The sequence below is a fragment of the Sander lucioperca genome, chromosome 20 (assembly GCF_008315115.2).
Source record: "Sander lucioperca isolate FBNREF2018 chromosome 20, SLUC_FBN_1.2, whole genome shotgun sequence".
Lineage (NCBI taxonomy): Eukaryota > Metazoa > Chordata > Actinopteri > Perciformes > Percidae > Sander > Sander lucioperca.
The window spans coordinates 15997178-16019000 of record NC_050192.1 but is presented as its reverse complement, the minus strand read 5'-3'; the positions used below and the strand labels follow the sequence as shown (position 1 = coordinate 16019000).

The window sequence follows — 21823 nt, the reverse complement described above, 5'->3', positions numbered from 1 at the left end:
ATAACTGGTGAAAGAGCTACTCAGGTCTCATTTGGCTATACCATGCCAGTATCTTCTTATAGATGTAGATAGCCAGGGGTTATAGTAAGGCCATGCCTCTGAATATTAGGGTTAGGGTTAATTTATATAATGACTTATATGACAAAACTGATTATCAGAATAGTTGACTGAACTGCTGTCGATTAATTTCAGCTCTAGTAGAAACTACAGTTGCAGTATTTTATTTTTAATTTAATTTATGCTCTTTATTGATCCCCGATGGGGAAATTACAATTCTTATTACATGATTGTCTACTGTTATAAAATTGAGAAACACTGATCCGTAGGGCAACAGGCATTAGACTGCCTCTTACAGTACAGCCTGATATCCATGAATGACCGTGATTGGCTGTTGCATTGAGTGTGACCTGTGTGACCAAGAGTAACCTCAAGCTACTATGGGTTATGAGGAGAAGATTACTCAGACATAAGTGTACACACACACACACACACACACACACACACACACACACACACACACACACACACACACACACACTCGCAAGCACACTCAGAAACAGTAAGCCTAGATACTGTAGGCTTGTACAGCAAACACACACCAGGCTTGTTAAGCTACTCACCCTTAACTAATGCAGTGTTTCCCATACATTGATTTATCTGTGGCAGCAGCTACAATATAAACATGGAATGCCACATATTGATTTGCTACTATTTTATAATGGGTAAAATCTTATTTCATTGTAGAGCTGTGCACAGCGCATTGATTCGCTCAGCCCCCTCAAACCGTTCATTGACCCCTTAACCCCGCCACCACAAATGGACTCTAATTCTGTGGGAAACACTGTAATGTATGCAGTAATAATCCAACACAATGCGTCTGTGTGTGTGTTGCTACATTGTCATTTTGTTTTATGTGCATGTGTGTGTGCATATCTTAGCCTATCTGTTGTTCTGTTGTGTGACTGCGCCAGCCTCTCCCCAGGCTGGTGTGTTAGCAATGACTTATGATTAGGTAAAGGTGGATGGAGGTGTCCTTGTGTTTGTACATAACTGAGCAAATGTATCATGAGGCCTGTTTGTGTGTATTCCCACAGTAACATTCACATAGTGATCAGACCTTGAGCTAAAGCCTCTTCCTCCTCCACCTCCTCCTCCTGTCTTTTCTTTTCATCCTCCTATTTAAGATGACGTGGTTGAAACTGCCTCTGGACTAGAGAAAGAAATAAAGGAAGATAAAAGAAAATAAATAAAGAAAAGGTAGCCTGAAGAACACTGCAGTTAAAGAACACGAGGATTTGCATGGAAACGAGTAATGTGTTGTCAAATAAGAGCTTATAGTTTATATAGATTATGGCTGTTTCATACATATTAGCATTTCCTTACAGACTGAATGGAGTGTGATTTGTTCATTGCATTTTCAATTGAAATCTGAATAAAATGTCAATACCTTGGGTGTTTTTGAACTGCTAACTGCTTTCATTAGTCACTATTGTTATGGCTTGGTTTTGTGGTAGGTAAGTGTGGGTAGTTTGAGCTGACCAGTGGCTTACTGAGCTGCAGCACCGAGTAGGCTGGCTCAGGTGGTGATTGTGAGAACAGATTTCATTGTGACAGGCGTCTGGACAGAAGAGAAGGGAAGTGTTTATCAAGCTGCCAGTTTCCACTCACCTCTGTGATTTCCCCTTATATGTGCCCATGCGGGGAGGTTGTCTACATGGAAACAAAATATTTTTATTTGCCTTTTTCCTTGCGTCTTAGTCCCTCCAACACAGATAAGGACTAACAGTTACTGCCAGTGCAATGTATTTATTTTAAAATGTCACTATTGAGGTCCTCCAACATGACAAAACAGAATGTTTCCCATTGTGATGTATGTGGCTCAATCTAATGTGTGCGGTCAAAAAAGCCCTACTTGTACAGGCATAGAGAAGTTACCAACTGTAGTAAAACATAGTCACCAGGAAGTTGAGGGGCAGAATAAGAGCATTGGCGCGTCCTTTATGGTGGCGGACCAGAACAATGTCTAGGTCCCGTGAGGATTGATCTAATAAGGGATTTGGGATGTACCCTTTGCCTATATTTACATGATATGAAAGTAATTGGGTTAATTACTTTCTTAATTTTCATTCATTCAGCCTTAATACAAGGTTAATGTGTAGTCACTGAAAAAAAAAGTTGCAAAACAGTCCAGCAGTTTATCAGTCAGACAATCATCTTCGTAGCCTGACAGCTAGTCTTCCTGTCAATGTGCTTCCAGTCAAGCAGATTAAATATCTTTGAGGATTACATCAAGAAGAGTAAAACTTAATCCCTTCCCAAATGACAAACCACTGCAGTCAAAAATCAACTCATTCATGTTGACTTCACATTCTGTGGCTTCGTGCTTAGCTGCTGGAAAGGAGGACAGATTGTTGTGACACTTTGTTGACATACTGCATTCAGTCATATCTACTCCTATGAGAATACATGACCTCGTAGAGTAGTACTACAGGGGAATCTCACTATTTCATTCAGTCAACATTTCTCATTCAAGGAAAGGACTTAATGGAGGTGGTGGCTATAAAGTCAACACTTTGGGTGCAGTCAGAGCTTTATAGGCCAAAAGGAGGTTTGTGAACTGCAGTAAGGGGATCACTGTTTGCTTGCAGAGGCATTGCCAGTAACCGTTTAGCACCTGTTGTGGTTTAAAAGTTGCATGCTAAATCAAATTTGAACTGTAGTTGACTTATATTGGCCTTACTTTTGGTGAGCATTAATGAGGTCGTAAATGCTGGCTGTATTTTGCTTGTGTCAGTGGGATTAATTTTACGGCAGTATCAGGCTACTGCTCCTGAATGCAGAGGAAACAGCAGCTTGTCTCCTGTGACTCTGTAAGATGACACAAACAGCCCCCCCTGTTCTATCTGTCATCATTACATCTCAGTCATTGATACCAAAACACAAGCATTAAGCCTTTGACGACCACTCACATCCACTGCCACTGCTCCCCGCCATGGAAATGAAATTAATAAATGAGGTCAGCAGATCTGCTGCTGTCAACTATTTGCCAAATGAGTGAAAGGATGTGGTTTTCACGGCTCTAACAGGGTTACTGGGTCCATCTTCCTGTATAGGCCGAAGGGGAGAGCAAAACACAATCACTAACAAGGCTAGAGCTTCAATAGCATCAAAGGTTAGAGTTTGGCATGTGATATGTCATACGTTACCCCGGGGAATTAAAATAGGTGTAGATGTCTGACATTTTCAGATTAGGGTAAATATGGCGTTTACCGATAGTGTAAGCTTTGAGATGCATTCCAAAATAAAACACCAAAGAGATAGCACCTAGTAGCATCTACTTTGATAAAATAATTGGTGTCATCACAGTAAACCATTTTTCACCATTTATTTAGCTTGACACTGCAAGCATGCTAGTGTTAGTATTTAGCTCAAAGCACCTCATGTCTAAGTCCACCCTCACAGAGCTGCTAGCATGGCTGTAGACTCTTATTCTTGTTTGTCTAAAACCCCAAGATACTGCTGAGGGTATTCAAAAGAGATTGTATTTTTTGTTGTAGATAATCTTTAAACTAACCTAAATGTTCTGTTTTGGGTCCTGGAGACCTGGGCCCTCTTTAAAAGCTCAAAAACATACTTAACATTGTTTTATCAGCTTGATATTTCCAGACTTTTTTCTAAACATTATTTTAATGACACAGAGACCCCAGCTGTAAAACATGAATTTCCATATGCTCTATATCTGTGATTGGTATTGACAATACTTTTAACACTACCCCTCCAAAAATCCATTAGAATATCTGTTATTGAGTTTTATAACACAACATTTTATAAATTATTTTGCTGTTCATAAATGACTTTTTGACAAACGAGAGAAATATGTATTCATGCATAGTCCCTATAATATATAAACCATGGAATATAACCTTTTTGGGTGAAATTACAATGCTTTATGTTCATTTCTGTATGTTTTCACCTTCATCAAATGTGCAAGTCCAGTTTATAGCAAAGAGAAGGATTACCACTTCAATACATTTCTATATATTAGAAAAGACTTTTCAAAGGAAGCAGTTTATTACACAGCCATACCAACAGTAGCCCCTGTGTTTTGTGTCCCTACAGGGTTGCCGTCAGCCATGTTAAGGTAAAGCCCAGGTGCGCGGTGTTGACCATGCTAAAGCGCCTGGACAAAATCCGCTTCCGAGGCCCCAGGACGAGAGACGACTTTACGGATCTGGCCGAGTCGCCGCCTGCCTCCGACAACGAATGTAGCGACGACATGCAGCTGAAGCCCAGAACAGCTCTGCGAGACACAGAGGAGCTCCTGCGAGACCCTGTGAGTGCTCACTGTGTTACCTCGGTTGATATCCTTTTGCCTTTTTCTCATTCTTTCTCTCTGCCTTTTTGTATCTCTCTTGTCTCTTCATGTATCATACTGAGTAAATGGTTATCTTGCTTATGTCTTTTTAGCCTTGACTGGCTTGGACGAACACACATGGCAGCGTTTTTATTTATTTATTTATTTATTTTTTTTAAATGTACTCGTGAATTATTCCGTCTGAAAAGGACACTTTGACCTCAGTGTGCTTTTAGCATAATTTCCAGAATAACAAAAAAAAAATAACATAGGGAGGGAGAAATTCCGTAGCTGCTGTTTAACCTTTTTGTTGTTGTTTTAGCATCCTTAGCTATCTTAAAACATACTAAATACAATACTAAAAACAACACTATGTTGTTTTGCTTAATCCTTGTTTAATTCAACTTTTGTCTTGTTTTTGGTTACTCCGTAGAGAAAAGGAGAATGATGGAGGGTGGGGTTGTCATGATGAAGAAAAATGGAAGAGATGACAGCGATACAGATTTTCCTATGGGGGACATGGAATAGAGATGGCAATCAACAGCAGACAAGAACAGAAATAGTGAAAGCAGTGGTGAGATGAAGAGATATTGGATCACAGGAAGGGAACGAAAAATGAAAGGAGAGAAAAGATTAAAGCAGGGAAAGTGAAAAAGGAGAAAAGAGGACAGGAATTGAGCCTCAGGAGGTTGGTCTCTGAGATGTCTAGAGGGGAGGAGATGGACAGGATGAAGAGGAAATGGTGAGAAAGGACAAACTTACCAGCCTTGACAAAAAAAAAAATCCAGATCATGTTTTCTGATATTTCTACCTCCCACGCTAGATACTGTTCATATTTCATGAAATCTGCAGATCTCTCTATCGTACTTGTGGATGACTAAATTGGCAGTACCGTCGTCATCATCATTCACATGCACTGATAGGAAGATTTAAGATTAAAAACACCGGATTAGTCGCTTGATTGTATCATTTCCTGAATGAAGGCCCCAGGGATCTCTGTCATTCTTTTACTTTCTCTCTTTGTTTCTCCTGAAATAGACAGCTGAAATGACTGTTGCATAGGATTATTATTGTGGGTTTTACTGCATCCCATTGAAAGCTGCACAAGGCCTGGTGGTACATGAGTGGTACTTAGTGAGAAAACACCTCATAAGACCATAACCATTGGAGCAATATTTTTAATCAGTGATCTAACTGACTATGGCCCCTTTTATTCTGTGGGCGTGTGCAACGTGTATTTGCATGGATGCACATGTGCCTTCCTGTGTGTACAGTGTGTCTGTGAGCTGCTGTTGTTTGTCTGTATGTGAACGGGTGTTTGCCTGCTTCAGTACCAGCCCACTGGGAGGGCATCGCCCACATCACTGCACTGATGTCACACTCCGTAGCCCCAAAATAGATCAAACTAGCCCCCCTTCCCTGCTAGGACACATGTGCATGCACACACACTCACACAAGGCATGCAGTCTCTCCCACACAAAACATACTGTTGCATTCAATGTCTAAAAGCTGCCCCGGCTTGGTGGAAGCTGAAAGCTGAAAGCTCATCCTCCCTGCGTAGTGCCCTTCATAGGTCCCCACTGGCCAATTGGAGCCCACCAGACAAACTCCAAGACCAAATCACTTGACCTGCCTTGAAGCCTCACCTTTATTACCTCATATGTTAAAACGAAGACAGAGTGTGCCCTTGGGCTACATGCACTGAGACTTAATGACAAACCAGCCTGTGTCATCCATACTAAATAGGCAGAATGTCACCGGGCAGATGGTGTTCAGTCATTGCACAGACGACTGCATGCAACCTCACTGGCCTCGTCTTACTTGTTCTGCTAGTTCAGGTGGCTTCCTCACTGCATTTGTCATACTTTGTGTCATCTTTTTCATTATCTCTAGTACATCTAAAGTACATTTTTAAACCAGTCAGGTAAGTTGATATGATGCAGGTCAAGCAAATGCTTGATAATAACATAGGAATAATCCCCAATATCAATTACTAGAATGTTACAACACTAAACAAATATAATTTTGATTAGTTGCATTTCTTTTTTTGATTAAAAGTCTATCAAAGCTCCAATGTCATGTAGCCTATTTGAAATTATGATTAGAAGCCACTTCCCTAACCATCAGTGCTGAACACCTCTTAAATTTGCACCTCCATGCAGAAGTCAGTACTCTCAGTAGTGGGTCATGAATGCATGAGCCTGTGATCATATCCTCAGGATTTAAAACCAAATCTCTTATCTCTTTCAGTATTATTTTGAGGCCCAAAGTTCAACTCTATAATGGCAGAAATAAATCAATCCAAATACAGTCTGCCATTCTAAATTGTAATCTCTCCATTGAAATAAGTAGTTAAAGTCAAACCGCAAGTTGTTTTTTATGGTTTTGACTTGTATCCACCCCATGATAAGTGGTGCTGTGGATTGCACCATTGCAATGCTGCTGTGAAGGATTGTGGTTGTCTTTACTAAGAAGACTGCTGCCTAAATCACTTTGGTAGTTTGGATCTTTGTTCTGTGGTAGGACATGCACGTCTGGTCTGAGCATACTGAGCTGAAATGTTTTGTGTTTTGTCAAAGTGTTTCATTTGTATTTAAAGTGACAATATTTGAGTTTGCAAAATTGTACTCACGGTCAACTTTTGGCAACAAGCTTGAGTACTTCTCAGACAGTGTAAACCATTTAAAAAAAATATATATATATATATATATATATCAGAAAATTACAGGGTTAACAGGAAATCAGGTTGGGTAGGGAGGAGGGTGTATGGTTTCTCAGAAAAAAAGTGAAAGTAGAACAGGCAGTTCAGATAACAATGTCTGTAGAGGATAAGCACTATATCCCTTACACTGTCAACATTTTCTACCACCAGCAGAGGAGGTATAATTCGTTTTGCTAGCACATTTCATATTATTTACTCAATGAACCTGTTAATGTTGGCAGCATAGTAATGTAGCATGATGTGCCATAAACGCCTGATATTCACAGATTAAAGTCACAAATTCCACTGACTTTTTTTAAACTTTGTGGCCTCAGCTGATTCTCTGAAGCAGTTACCATGCCCTATTGTCTGGATATCTTTACATCCACAAATTTTATAAAATGTGCACTAGTACTGGTACACTTTTGTGGTCTCGCGGTGTCCAACACCATTTTCTGTGACCTACTAATTCTGTTAATGGTTAATTATTGAACATAGCTGATTAAAAAAAACTACCACCAGCCTGCTGCACCAACAATGTGCCAAACATGGAGAAGGTCTTTTGTGATATGTGTGTTTATGAGCAGAATAAGGCCTTGAAATCACACCTTATGTACAAACCCTTCCTATGGTGAGACACATTGAGCCTCATGAGAAAGTTGCAGTCTTAAAAAGCACACGCTTTTTCACAACATAGAAGAAAGAGTATTTCAAAAGTATGTGAGATCCCTGGAGCTGTTCTTTTGGATGAACCAGACATTTCTGTGTCAGTTCTGCACTGAGGCAACTGTACAACCCATGGACAGTGACAGTGTCCTTCTAGAGGCTGAGCGCAGAAAGAGGAAGAAGGATCAAATGAGAAGTACAACAGATGACCGAGGAGAAAAGAGACACGATAAAAGCTTTGTATTAGAACTACAGCAGGAAATTGCTGATCTGAAGAAGAGAGGTGCAGAGCTGGCTCCACAGTGGGCTAAGTGTGGAAACTGTGTCTTGTCTAGTTAAGCCACAACTCTAGGCAAGTCAGTGGACAGCTGGAAACGCTGTATTATGAGTTTTAAGTATGGACATGACACAGCACATCCCAAACTTATCCGGTCAGAGACAACAAAAGTGTAAATCATGGAGACACTTGAAATCTGAGAGATTCTTGATTGATTGATGACATTCTACCATGAGGTTCAGGTTAAAGATGGTCTGGACTTTAGAAGTGACAAAAAGAGTTAATAAATGAGTATCAGGATGCCTCTGGAAGTGTTTTCAGTGTTAGAATAGTTGGGGCTTGTTTGAAAGTTTTGAAATGACTTCATAAACATAAAAAGCAAGATTGAGTGCATACAAACATTTTAGAATACCTTTTCAGTACTTTGTCATATACATTTTATTTATTTATAACGACAACACATGTTAATCAACATTACTGTAAATGTGCCTGCGTTAGCCAGCTGGCTAAATTGTAACTGTAGTCCTTCTGTGAGATGTTTTTGAGACCACAGCAACAAGAAAAAAGCAAGACATTAGTACAGGTTAAACATTTACAGACCGACGACAACAAGACGCCGTAAAAGCAACAAAATAAGCATACTCAAGACCGTGCAGGATCCATGCAGAGCAACAGGAAGCAGCATAACATTAGTACAGTAATACATCAACAATATCCACATTCAGTTAATGTAGCCGTGCAAGCAACGTGAAGCAACAAAACACAGCCGAGCAGTGCTGACTATAGCCATGTTTTGACACATGGCAAAGAGACAAATAAAATGCAACAATCATGACATTGCTCTACGTGTTAATGTAGAATTTTGTCAAAGTCAAATGTACTCCAGTAAAATGCCATGGTCTGTTGGCAGTTACACACAAACATGTATCATTTGGTTTGGTTTGGTTCTTTTGGTGTTGGTGATTGATTGCAGTTCATCGAGTAGAAATGACCAAAAGAAAACCAGAGTTGTTGATTGTGGCTTTATTTGCAAAAAACTGTGTGTTGGCAACATCTGTTCACCTATATCTTACACCAGACAGAGAAGATTAGTCTTACATTTAGAATTTAGAAGTAGCAAAGTACAGTAGCTATGAATTTGACAACATTAAGGCTTTAACAGCATTCAGTAACACATTGTTTAAAACACGCAAGTCGTGGAAAAGATAATGTAGTTTTACAGCAGGACACAGTGAGATTCCTACGCTCACATCAGCTTCAGACATGACAGAGGGAGAGGGGGAACATAATAATTAATCAGCCGATAATCGCCTAGAGTGACGTCAGGGCTTGACCTACTTTTGACAACCAGGTGGTACTGACTGAGAGTTGACGACCGCATTCAATGACATGAAGGTGTGCTTACGTTCTGTACCGTCCTTGGACCAAACCGTTAGCGATTTAACTTAGCATTTTTTAAAAAACAAAGCTGACTAAATCCAAACCAAATAGCAGTGTAGCTGAGCCCTCGTAATGCAGCAGAACTTCTTTTCCCTCCCACAGTCTGCTCCTTTCATCTTCTGCATGTCCTCCACGTCTATTCTTTCTGCCTCTCCTTTATCCTCCGGTCTCCATTTCATTCTCACACTCTCCTCTTTCTGTTTCTCTCCTTCAGTCAACATCCTTTTTCTTTGCAATGACACACTTCTAGAAGAGGCTTCCATTTGTTTTCTTTGAAGTGCTTCTTTATTCAGGGACGCTTGCTCCATCTCTGTCTCAATGTCTCCCCACCCCCTTATCTTGTTAGGCTTTGGCTCTCTTCCAAAAGCACGTTTTCAGGTCAATGCCATTTTTGCGCTATCTCTCTCTCCCTCCCTCCCTTCCTCCCTCCCTCCCTCCCTCCCTCCCTCTCCCTCTCTCTCTATTGCTCTCTCGCTCTCTCTTTGCAGAGAGCACATCAGCTAAAGACATTGCGGTGTGTCTATGCAGGCACACACAAACCTTGCTGGTTGCTGTCGGGGAGAAGCTGCTGCAGCGTGTGTGTATGTGTGTGTGTGTGGCAGGAGAATTTTAAAGGACCCTTGCTGTAGACGAGCAGCGATTCTCAACCTGCAGTGCTCATCAGCAGCTAGCACAGCCATCTCTCCCCTCCTCTTGCTCTTTCCTTTCCTCTCCCTCCATCACCTCCTCATCCCTTTTTTTCCTCACACTCTGTCCCTCATTCCTCCCCTCTCACACAGTTGTCACCTCTCAATCATCGTCATTCTCTCAGTCCACCTACACACATGTTGTGTTGCTAGTTGTGTGTGTGTCAGGGTTAAATCCCTTAGTCATAAGGGTGTGTCAGTATTCAGTCTTGCTGTAGTCAGAAGAGGGGGATTCTCCTCATCCTATCTCGCTCCAGCTGGACTTTAACCGGGAGAGGAAACGTTAGCGTGAGTCATGGTGCCATGCTAATCTGTGTAGATGTGTGTTACATCATATGGGAAATCCCTGCTTGCGTTCTTGTATGTATTTTGTTGTCATGTCATTCTAAAACCAAACCTCTCTTTCTTTTGTTTTCTTTGTTTGTGAATGCAATGGGTGTGTGCATGGTCCCTTGTATGTACACCCGTGTATGTGCTGTGTGTGTGCGTGTGTGTGCGCACAGGCAGGTTCGGGGTCTCCTACCATGGCTGCGGCCATCCAGGACTTCCAGAGGTCAGAGTCGGACCGACTCAATGAAGTCAAAGGTCACCTGGAAATTGCCTTATTGGAGAAACATTTCCTACGTGAGTATGCACACACACACACACACACACACACACACACACACACACACACACACACACACACACACACACACACGCTCACAATATAAGGCCTGGACCAGATGACAATATATATAGATTATTTTAGAGCTATTCACTCAGATTGCACTCCAAATATGCAAACACTCATTGAGACCTTAAAGACCTTTTTAAAGAATTGTCGTCTGGTTCTTTACACATTTTAGTTGTCCTTTTGTTGAGTATATGTACCAAGTGTTTGCTGACACTTCATTGGTTCATGTTGTGCCTGTTGAAGTCTCTGTCAGGCAGCACAATTAATCAATCATTAATCAAGATCACGAACATGATAGACTGCGATATTGATGTTTAACATTTCTATGAAAATGCTAATAGAAAAATCTGTGTTTCAGTTTCAGTGTTACACTGCATAAATTAGCCTAGCGGCTAGCAGGCTTTCTGATCATAGCCTAATCCCAACACAACACCACGGTGAATTTTAGCCTGCATGCACGTTTTTTCAGCCCAACATTTTGTTGAAACAGAGCAGCTAATATTGGTAGCGAGAGCAACAAGTTAGCAGACTGCAGATTGAGTCATCACTGCAGGAGAGAAACGCAGCAGTAAATCACCCAGCTGAAATGGAAACACTGTGCTGCAACACGTGTCTTACGGTTTAATCAAAGGCATTCATTTTAAAGGTCCCATGGCATGACAATTTCACTTTATGAGGTTTTTTAACATTAATATGAGTTCCCCCAGCCTGCCTATGGTCCCCCAGTGGCTAGAAATGGCGATAGGTGTAAACCAAGCCCTGGGTATCCTGCTCTGCCTTTGAGAAAATGAAAGCTCAGATGGGCCGATCTGGAATCTCCTCCTTATGACGTCATAAGGAGAAAGGTTACCTCCCCTTTCTCTGCTTTGCCCACCCAGAGAGTTTGGCCCGCCAATGAGAAAGAGAGAGACATCATGGCTTGCAAACAAGCGAAGCATGGCAGTTGGTCAAGGCCACACCCACACCCTCCACCTTGCCCCCCCCCCCTCCTCCTCAATAGCATTTAAAGCTACAGACACAGAAAAAACACAGCTCATTGTGGCTCTAGTGGCTGTAATTCTGCACCAAGGCTGAATTTCGGGAAAGAGACTTCAGATACAGTATCAGGGGACCACTAAGGTCTATATAAAAGCATCCAAAAAGCAGCATGTCATATGACCTTTTAAAGGTTTCTTTTAAAAATAAGAATATCCAAATCCCAAAATCGAAAACCAAATACCTACCCAATGAATGAATATCCAAGTAGTTCATAGCCCTTCTTGTTTTGATGCAAAGATGTACATTAGCAGAAATGTAGCACAACATGGAAGTGAAAGCAGTGCTCTCTTGATTTAAATGTGAATAGTCAAAGTGCAAAAAATATATTGTGTCACTAAAAACAATGAATAATCATGATAATCTTGATCTCAAATATCAAAATCGTGATTATCATTTTGGCTATAATCGTTCTAAAAATCTGTGTTGTTCAAATAGTGTGTTTTACTCGTTATGGTTTCCACAAGCTGCCTTGTCTACCTCTAATTTCAGTTAGAGATTTCCTACATTACCCAGAATCCCTCTTGTCAGTTCCCAGAGACAATCCCTGTACTTGTGGCATTCAGCTCATGGTTATAGAGTGTATGTGGGTGGTGAGATTGTCTGCAGCATCAAGAGCAAGGAAGCAACAGATTGATGAAAAAGTGTGAGTTCAATGTCTACAGTATCTTTGGTGACTTTGTGTTGTGGAGATACTGCCTCTTTCCACCATTCATATCTGCAGTGCCTTTCCTACAATTTCTGATTGTATACCAAATGGTGACTGTAGCAGGAAGCATCCTCTGTTTGATGAGAGGCTCTGGTAAAACTCAGCTGAGGCTGAAATTAAAATGTCTCCTCAACACGCCATGCTGGCACTTACTGATGTCTCATCAATTAATTGTAACAATGAACACGCTCTTAGTTGTTGGTTTTTAGAGAGATCCACTTACAGCTTTTTGATGACATCTAGCTCTAATTCTGACGGAAGTTGAATGCATTTATTGTAGGTCACTTTGGAAATAAGCGTCTGGCAGATGATGGTAATGTAATAGTCTCTTCCAGTAAGAGTTAGCTTTAGACTATAAGCATCTTGTGATATCAGTCTCTTTGTGGTTTCACAGTCTCGCACAAGGTTGGTTTTGTGCATTTCTTCTTTGCTGTGTGCACCTTGACTCAACCAGTGTTATGCTTATTACATGAAGCAGTGTTAGTCAACTTAACTTCAAAGCTATAATAACAACCAATTGTAAGCAGTATTGGGTTCCATTGCTTGCTATAATGTTTGCTATTGTTAATTTCAATGATATTGCCAAATATGGTAGTTTTATCCTGTCTTACCTTTTAAAACATAGGATTGCTCAGTTACCTTTCTCCAGTTTCACAGAAGCAAGTCAACTTCAAATGATGATGGGACCAAATCAGCACAGGAAGTTGAATGGACTTAAGATAACTATTTCAGGGGCATTAGCAACAGTAACATCCTGTTTTGCTAACTGTATGTTTGTATGCAACTGTATACAACCCTGAAATTACACTGGAAGCATAATGGAAGCAAGCAGCTGCTGAGTTAATGTAATGTAAAAAAAATGGTAATTTACCGTGCTACACCAGAGACACACTGTAGGGTGATGCATCCATGAAGCAGCAATGCAGTCCCAATTACCCTACAAACCTTTCTGTTCATTCATTCATTCATTTGTTGATTACACCATGCACAACGTTGCAACCTAAAGCAGAATGTCTAGAGGGATTTAAAGTCCCCCTCCACTCAAAAATCTGTTTATGACCTTGACTATACTGACTTAAATCTGTGTAAAGTTTGTCACTAGAGCGGCGTTTTCACACTCATCTCTTGAAGGGGGAGATGTCTGTGCACCTTCCTGAAATCTGAGATTCAAACGTATCCTGGGCAAACTTCATTAGATACGTCACTTCACTAATACGTATAAGCTACTGTCTAATACGCAAAAGCCAGCAAAGAAACCTGAAACCTCCAGCGCAGAGCAGACTCTCAGTACAGAGAGCGACAACACACATGTCATCGTAGCTGTCAGCCACTGCCTGTTACAAGCTAACAAACAACATAAACAAATAAAATATGCTAACTACACTCACAATTCTGATATGTCTGCTAGTCACCGATTTCAGTGCACAACAGACTCAGTCTCTCAGTCTGACTGACGCTGGGTTCAGACAGGACTCCGAGAATATAGTTACAGTACAGATTGTCGACAGTATAGTTACAGCACAGAGAATATAATAACAGTACAGACTGCGAGCTTGCGTAGCTCTGCAAGCGGGCTTCCACCCGTGGAGCTTTGGGAATATATCTAGGAAGTCTGTGCCAGGTTAGTTTTTTTGCTTTAAATTAGATTAAAGCTGCTAATAAATTCCCGACACTGCAGTTCCCCGGCATCAACCTCATCAACAGAATCATGACTCCCTCTTCGGTGCACTGTCCCCTAGTGAAACTCCCATAGACCTTAAATGATCTGCTTCTGTTACTGTTCCAGTGTAGTTTTAGGGTGAGATAATAACAAAACATTCTTTGCAGTAAAACAAATATAAAATAAAATATAAAAAAATAAGCCTAGTGCTAGGGCTGCACGATTATGGCCAAAATGATAATCACAATTATTTTGATCAATATATTGATCACGATTAATTATCACGATTATTTGTTGATTTTAACCAAAACACAAATTTTATTGTCACATAAGCTAATTATAACTGCTTTCACATCCATATTGTGCTACATTCCTCCTTTGTTGAAGGATACTATGAAGGAGTATGCCATTTCAGCTGTTGTGCGACCGCTTTCCAAACATGCGCGTTTGTCGTGAAAAGATACAGGCAACGCAATTTTCTGTTCACGTTAACGGCGCATGTTATGTTATGTGTTCTACCGGACGAAATAGCAACGCGGATTACGGTGCCACTTAAATGTCTGCGTTGCGCTCTGATGCTCCAAAACAGACGTTAGAGGCACCAGAAACATCGCTGCATGTCACGCTAGTAAACACTAATAACACGTTACACAGCAGCTAACGTTAGCCTACCATTAGCTACAGTAGTAACTGGATTAAACACGGCTAAAATGCTGACAGCTAAACGGTGTAGTGTGACTGTATTTCACTGTAGAGGATTCCAACAACGGGACGTACAACTGTCTGCCGCTAAAGCTACGAGCTAAAAGACTCAAACTAGCACTGGTCACTGCTGTTGTCTGAAAAACAACACAGACGGGACAAAATGTTGCGTTTACTGGTAAACTGGTAAACCTCGTGACGACTTACGTTGTCTGTTGTGGAATTTTCCTCACGTTACTCTGTCCTCTGTGACTGTCTACATCTAAACTAAGCTGCGCGGTGCAGGGAACAACTCTGATTGGCTCATGGAGGCACGTGATCAGAGAGTGGTTTACAGAGCTTTGGAAAAAAAAAACTTTGATACAGAGCGTTCTATGAACGGAATGAAGCATTTTAAATATCGCTCGATCACGTGAATTTGATCGTGGGATGCCAAAATCGTGATCGTGATTAAAATTTGATTAATTGTGCAGCTCTACCTAGTGCAGGAGTGAATGGATGATGGGAGGGAGAAAGAGGGGAGGCAGTCTGATGTGAAACTTCATAATGTCTGGTTGAGTTCAACAACTCAACTCACACACATTTACAAGCTTGTCTAACCTGGTATCCGATCAGGGGTACTGGTTGTCCTGTACCGTGCAGCACATTGACAGTCCCGTGGTGTGGATTGAACTGTGAAGTTTTTTTCCCCCTTCCCTTTTGACTACGTGTGTCTATTAGAGAGAGTGAGAGACAGACAGACGGAGAGAGAGAGAGAGAGAGAGAGTTTGAAAGAGAATACCTCAGGCTATGTCCTCTCCCATAATGCCTGTGCCTGAGCTATAAGGGCTGGATTCATTGACACACTGTCAGGATGCTAGCTAAATGAGCTCACTCTTCATGGACCTTTATTCCTTCCTGTTTGACCTTTCCTTTCTTCCTTTTTTCTCCTTTTGTTTCTCCCCCCCCCTCCTCTAGAGCTCTCTTTCATTTTTCGCTCCATCCCGCTGAGCTGCTCTTTCAGAGTGTGCCCGCCACTCCCTGCTCTTCTTTTTGCTCATGTATCCCCTTCTCTTCTCCCATCGTGCTTTCGATTTCTCTTTCCCTTTATGCTTTCTCTCTGTCAGACACAACAGTGTGATGTTCTGAGATTCTTCTGAGCTGAACATAAACACTCAAGCAGGTAAAACAGCTGTGACAGTGCCATGAGCTTAAAGAACTAAGAACAGAAATATCATCATTGCTCTTCTAAGATGGCAGCCACTTGTAAGGGGACTCCGAAGGGGAGGAACCTTCATACATGTTGCCTTGTTGATTGGAAAAGGGTAGTAGTACCTCTGGGTCATGTTGTTTTTACCTCAAGTGCTTTGTGTTTTTATTCCCTCTGTTTTCTTGTAGTAGTCTGATGCTTCTCCCTTCCCCTCTCACTCTCTTATTATCCATTTCTATCATGCCTCAACCTCTCGTCCTATCTCTGGCTGGTGTAATCGTACTGCGGGGAACACTGAAGCGTGACAATCCATTAGCACCTAATGCAGTCCTGAGATCTCTGCCCTGCACTCCAGTTATTGTGTATTCTATTTCTACTATCTTTCTGTGCACTCTACTCTCCTGTGCTTTATGTGGTCATCGTACAGTAAACAATGGACTGCAGAGTGTGTGATTCCTCGCGCAGTATAGCCTGCTATATAAAAAGGCCTAGGCTATATGAGTGTGTATTATATTCTCAGTTAAGTGTTGAGAACCGATGAATAAAGACTTGTATGGTTATTTGCAGTTTGTCGTTAGTTAAAGCTAATGAGATTAGTGGCGTGAAACAAAAGATTCCTTGTTGGGTTTATGTGTTGTGTAATGGCTTTTCTGGAGCAAAGGTAATATAGGGAAACAACATAACATACTGTGAGAAGACTAGCCATAGTTTGCACATTGAAAGGTAAGATTTGTGCTGTGGTTGATTTGGTGACACTCGTGGTTACTGGTGGTAACAGCAAGTGCAGTTTGATACTACACTTCCCAGAATTCTGGGGGCATCAAACTGCTGTATCTGTTTACAACACAGCCAAACAAACCCACATTGTTTTAATAAGGGAGTTGGCCAATACTTGGCCATCATGCCGTAAGCAAGTGTGATCTGATTGCATGCTGTACACGCTGCGAGTATTTTCCACACAACGGCACAGTTTGTTTGCCATGTTTTGCCATTTGTAAAGCATTTAATGTAAAGCAGCAGCAGTAGGAAATGTTGAGTTTGCATTGGCAGTAGGTGAGTAAAAAGTTGACAGTGAGGTATATATTAATGTGATTTGCAAACAGTAATGCTAGATTATATGCATGGATGGATAGACTAAACTAAAAATAATTATCTGCAGCCCTCAATCACTCTTAGTACACATGGAAAACAATTTCCTAATTGAAAGGTCACTGTTGTCAACAGCCAGCACATCTTGCTTGTTAATTTTAAGTTGCTCTAGATGAGACCAGCTCAACACCTAAAATATGAATGAGTTCCACTTTTGCAGCTGCTAGCCTTTTAACTCTTCTCTTCTCCCCAGGGGTAATTTTATTTTACGGTTCAGCTTTACAGTAAGCTCACCATGTTGTTTCTTACACTGAGTAGATACAAACATGTTTTGACCTCTTACAACTAGGGCTGGGACGGTATGGATTTTTTCTTACCGCGGTTGAAAAGCAAGAAATTCCCGCAGTAGCGCGGTATACCGCAACCCCCTCACAAGAGTAGCGTTAGTTAGAGCGAGAATGGCAGAGTGCCGTCAGTGCCCGTGTGGTCACGCAAGGAGAGCAAGCGGTAGAGTAGCGTATGAGTGCCGCTGTGAGGAAAAGAGAGAGGAAAAAGAGATGGCAAAGATGATGTAAAGTGAGTTAAAAGTGAACAATAAAACAACAAGCTAGAGCTTCTCAAGACACGGTGGCTTTATCTATTGTCAATACCGCCGGTAAAGTGAATGGAGTTACCCCTGAAAAAACATGGGCTTAAACCTTATAACATATGTTGCAGCCCGAGTGCAGCCCGTCTAGCAGCTGAGCAGACAGAGAGCAGAGAGGGTGACTCGCCAGTTCGCTAACTTGTTGCTCTCTCTACCAATATAAGCCGCTCTGTTTCAGGCTACCAAACGTGCATGCAGGCTGAAATTCAACCGTGCCGTTTTATCGGGATAAAGCTATAAACAGAAGGAAACTCCGTTAGCTGCTAGGCTAATGTGCAATGATAAACACTGCAGCTGTAACGTTAATGTGTCTACCTCAGCTGAGAACGATACAAGACATTACACAGGTACTCTTGCATATAGGCCTAATAGTCAACACGAATGGAATGTTATTGTGTGTCATGGAATATTGCGCTCCCCGAAAGGTCGGATTTGCTCCATCTTTTGATGATAAGTTTTGTTTAGAAAACCTTGAATCCATGTGAGAAACAATTTCATCAGACACAATCCATGTCATTATACACAACGTGCACACATGTGCAGGTCAATGTTTTTTTTTGCGGTGATGACGGTGGCGAGCTCAGATCCGCGGTAGGCGTCACGTGACCGCGGTAATGCGGTAACCGTCCCAGCCCTACTTACAGCATGCTTTCCCAAAGGAAAGGGACTATAATGGCATGACAGGCAATAGAAGCAAATGTAACTGAGTCTCATTCCAAACCTTGAAGTGTGTGTTGGCCTGTGCCTTTTTTCTTTAACGGTGCATTAGCATTTAACCCAAGAAATGACTTGGGCTTTTTGGATCTCTTTCACACAGAGTGAACTGAGTGTAGGAGTATATATTCTCTCTCTCTCTCTCTCTCTCTCTCTCTCTCTCTCTCTCTCTCTCTCTCTCTCTCTCTCTCTCTCTCTCTCTCTCTCTCTCTCTCTCTCTCGCTGACATCTTTTCCTCTCTGCTGCTTAAAATAAAGCCTGGGCCCACGCTGTATGCTAAAACAAACACACTGCTTAATAGAGGTCGACCGATAGTGGATTTTACCGATACCGATAGCTAAGTTGGGCCGTATTTGCCGATAACCGATTAATCGACCGATAGTATTTATAACTTATACAGTTGACAAAATACATACATTGTTTCAAAAAAAGTCCAGACGCTTTTGCCAATAATCAAAATAATAATGTCATATTTATTGATATTACACCCACAGCAATGCTACACAAGCATGTGTGTTGTCTAAAACAGTTCTCCTACATATTTGGAGTCATCCAGTGCAAAAATAAACATAATGAGCATTATAATTCATATAAAGGACAAACAATCTCAAAACAGTGACGCCATTCTTCTCTGTAGAATGGTTTAGAACAGTAACAGACAATCTCTGACCTGGAGGGATCTATCTTTCCCACTTTATACTCTGTGTTCTCGCTTGGATGCCCATATAAGGCGTAATGTGTGACGGACCTGCCTTCCCATTGGTTGAAAACATAAACAAAGGCATCATGGGAGATCCCCTTGTCGGTAGCACCTACTGTCTATGGGTAGCACGGAGTTAGCGTCAGAAATGACCGAAAACGTGATGAATTATGGACATCAAGTGGATAAATCTTGGATGTAACAGTTTGGATTTAATGCTCAACAACCCCGAAAAAAGGCACAAGTTCCAGGCTGGATAGAAAATCACCTGTAGAGGCTAGAAAGACACCCCCGTGACGGTTAACTCGTTAGCTTTTAGCTGCAGCAATCAGTAAGTCTCTACGTTTAACTGTTATTAAATGATCTAAATATGAATCAGAGGTGCCGTTTGGGATCGTGGGCGATCCTTTAGGGTTCTGATTCTGACATTTGGGTCGGACTTGCGTTTATTTTTGTCAGTGTTTTAACCGCTTGAGGTAAGTTAGCCTACTACTAATGTTTAGCGTCATCTCAGCCTCGAAAGCAAACAAATATACTGTTGTGCTGTTCTTTCTCTACTAATGCAGCATCTATTCAACAAATGAATATGTACTGTATACATACCTTTTTGCTGTCGATGCTTTAAACGAGCATCTGATGTCAGCCTTCTCCGTACAGCCTGTGCTCTCCGTGCAGCGCGCAGTAACACGTGTCGAAAATAAACACCAGGCATCAGTGATAGTTTTTATTTCGCCTCTGTAATGCATGATGCCAGCAGACCCTTCTCAGCTCTCGCGTACTGTGTAATGAATGACAGCGCGCGCTTCTCAGCTGCTCCAGCAACAGACGCAACCATCGGTATGGATTTTTGCCGATAACGATAGTTCCACCAATCAACTATCGGTGCCGATTAATCGGTCGACCTCTACTGCTTAAGTATATTGTCTCCTGCCTTCATAGGAGGCACGAGTTTCCATTCCAGATGGTGTGTGTGTGTGTGTGTGTCCGTGTGTGTGTGTGTCCGTGTCCGTGTGTGTGTGTCCGTGTTTGTGTGTCCGTGTGTGTGTGTGTCCGTGTGTGTGTGTGTGTGTCCGTGCGCGTGCACGCTATTCTTAGGGCACTTAATTGGTTAATTTGTAACCATGTTTCCGGACGCACGATCACATAGAAGGAGGCGAACACATGCACATCAGCCTCGGAGGTCGTGATGGCCTTCTGCTGTATAACAGTTGTTTCCTTCAGTTTTCTTCTCTTTTCCTCTTCCTTTCTCTCTCTTCTCCAGGTCCACATTTATTCCCTTCCTCTCATCTATTCATCCTCCTCTCATCTCTCTATTACCTCATTCTTCCTTGACCAAGTGAAGTGTACTCTTAAAGGGTAATTTCGGGGTTTTTTTTCAACCTGGACCCCATGTCAGAGGATTTCCCCTCTTATCAAAAGGGCTGTGCTCGAGACATGAGCAAATACAAACCATTGTTTTTATTGAAAATCTTTTAGATAACACGAAACCATGGGTGTATTATAGCCTATTCACTGCACAAAACACTCCGCCTCTCTTTCTCTCTCGCCTCTTGTCCGCTCTTCATCCGTATACTCTGGCTCAGATGAATACAGGTGGTCATTGAATTATAATGAACTTATACATATTGTCGAAATCATTTAAATATTGAGCCACAGCACTGAAAATCTTTTAGATAACAGGAGCCTATAATTCCTGTAGCCTACTCCAAAACAGCAAACTCCCGGAACGTCTTTTCCCCGACTTGTTATAGCCTACTCCCCACCGCCGTGTTTGGACAAGAAGTCACCTACTGAGATCGATAATGTTGTCAGACACTTTTAATAACATTCTTAGCCTGTCAGTGGCAAAAACAATCAATTTTAGTGGACAAAAATCGAGAGTGCACAATTGCCCCATCAGATTGCATTGCAGTTCGGTTCGTGCTGGCCGGTCACTGCGATCTCTCACGATACTGGAGCAATTTCAAAGATTTTTGGTCATATCAGTCTATTAGACACAAATGCATGGGGAATTGGGGGCCAGGTTGAAAGAAAAAAAAAAAAAATTACTCTTTAAATCTGTCAGTGTGGGTAAGCTTCACAGGGTTTTTCCTGGATCAGAATGGGCCTTTGGGGGGGGGGACTATGCACGGCAGTAAGCATGATCGGTCCGCGTACCGTAAAGGCAATGAGTCTGTGTTACCTTATTTGACAGAAATCTATGCATTTTCCTGTTATTTCTGACAATTTGATAAACAAAATGTATATAATGCGTGAGTAAACATAACCCCAATAACAAAACTGGTTAAACATTATTTTTTTTTATAAAATCACCGGGAGAATGCGGAATAAAACTGAGATTAGCTTTCATATTCAAGTTTGTGTTCTGCTTGTTCAACGATTGTTGCTATGGAGACATAGCAAAATAGAGTTTTGGTTTTAAGATATCACAGCTGAGACCTCTAGTGCCACATCAATGCAATTAATGGATTTATTTTTTGTGGTTACATTTGGAAAAATACAACAACAGTGTGTTTTCAGACTCATTGTTGTGGTTACATGTGCAAGATAATCCACAGACCTAGAAAGGACTGCAGCTC

The 21823-nt window shown here is 41.5% G+C and overlaps 1 protein-coding gene across 6 annotated transcripts in view; it reads left to right on the top strand.

Moving 5' to 3' along the window:
• Positions 1-21823, top strand: part of gramd4a (GRAM domain containing 4a) — a 50738-nt gene that overhangs the window by 3872 nt on the left and 25043 nt on the right. For 5 of the 6 annotated variants that reach the window (XR_004895979.1, XM_031284900.2, XM_031284899.2 and 2 more), the window contains exons 2-3: positions 4120-4333; positions 10628-10748. Coding sequence is in view for 5 of the 6 variants with exons in the window: in XM_031284900.2 (XP_031140760.1) it covers positions 4120-4333; positions 10628-10748 (335 nt within the window). In the remaining variant the exon portion in view is untranslated. Of the gene's footprint in view, positions 1-4119; positions 4334-9972; positions 10413-10627; positions 10749-21823 lie in introns of those variants that run through there. The other variant, XM_035995845.1, reaches the window with a different exon arrangement.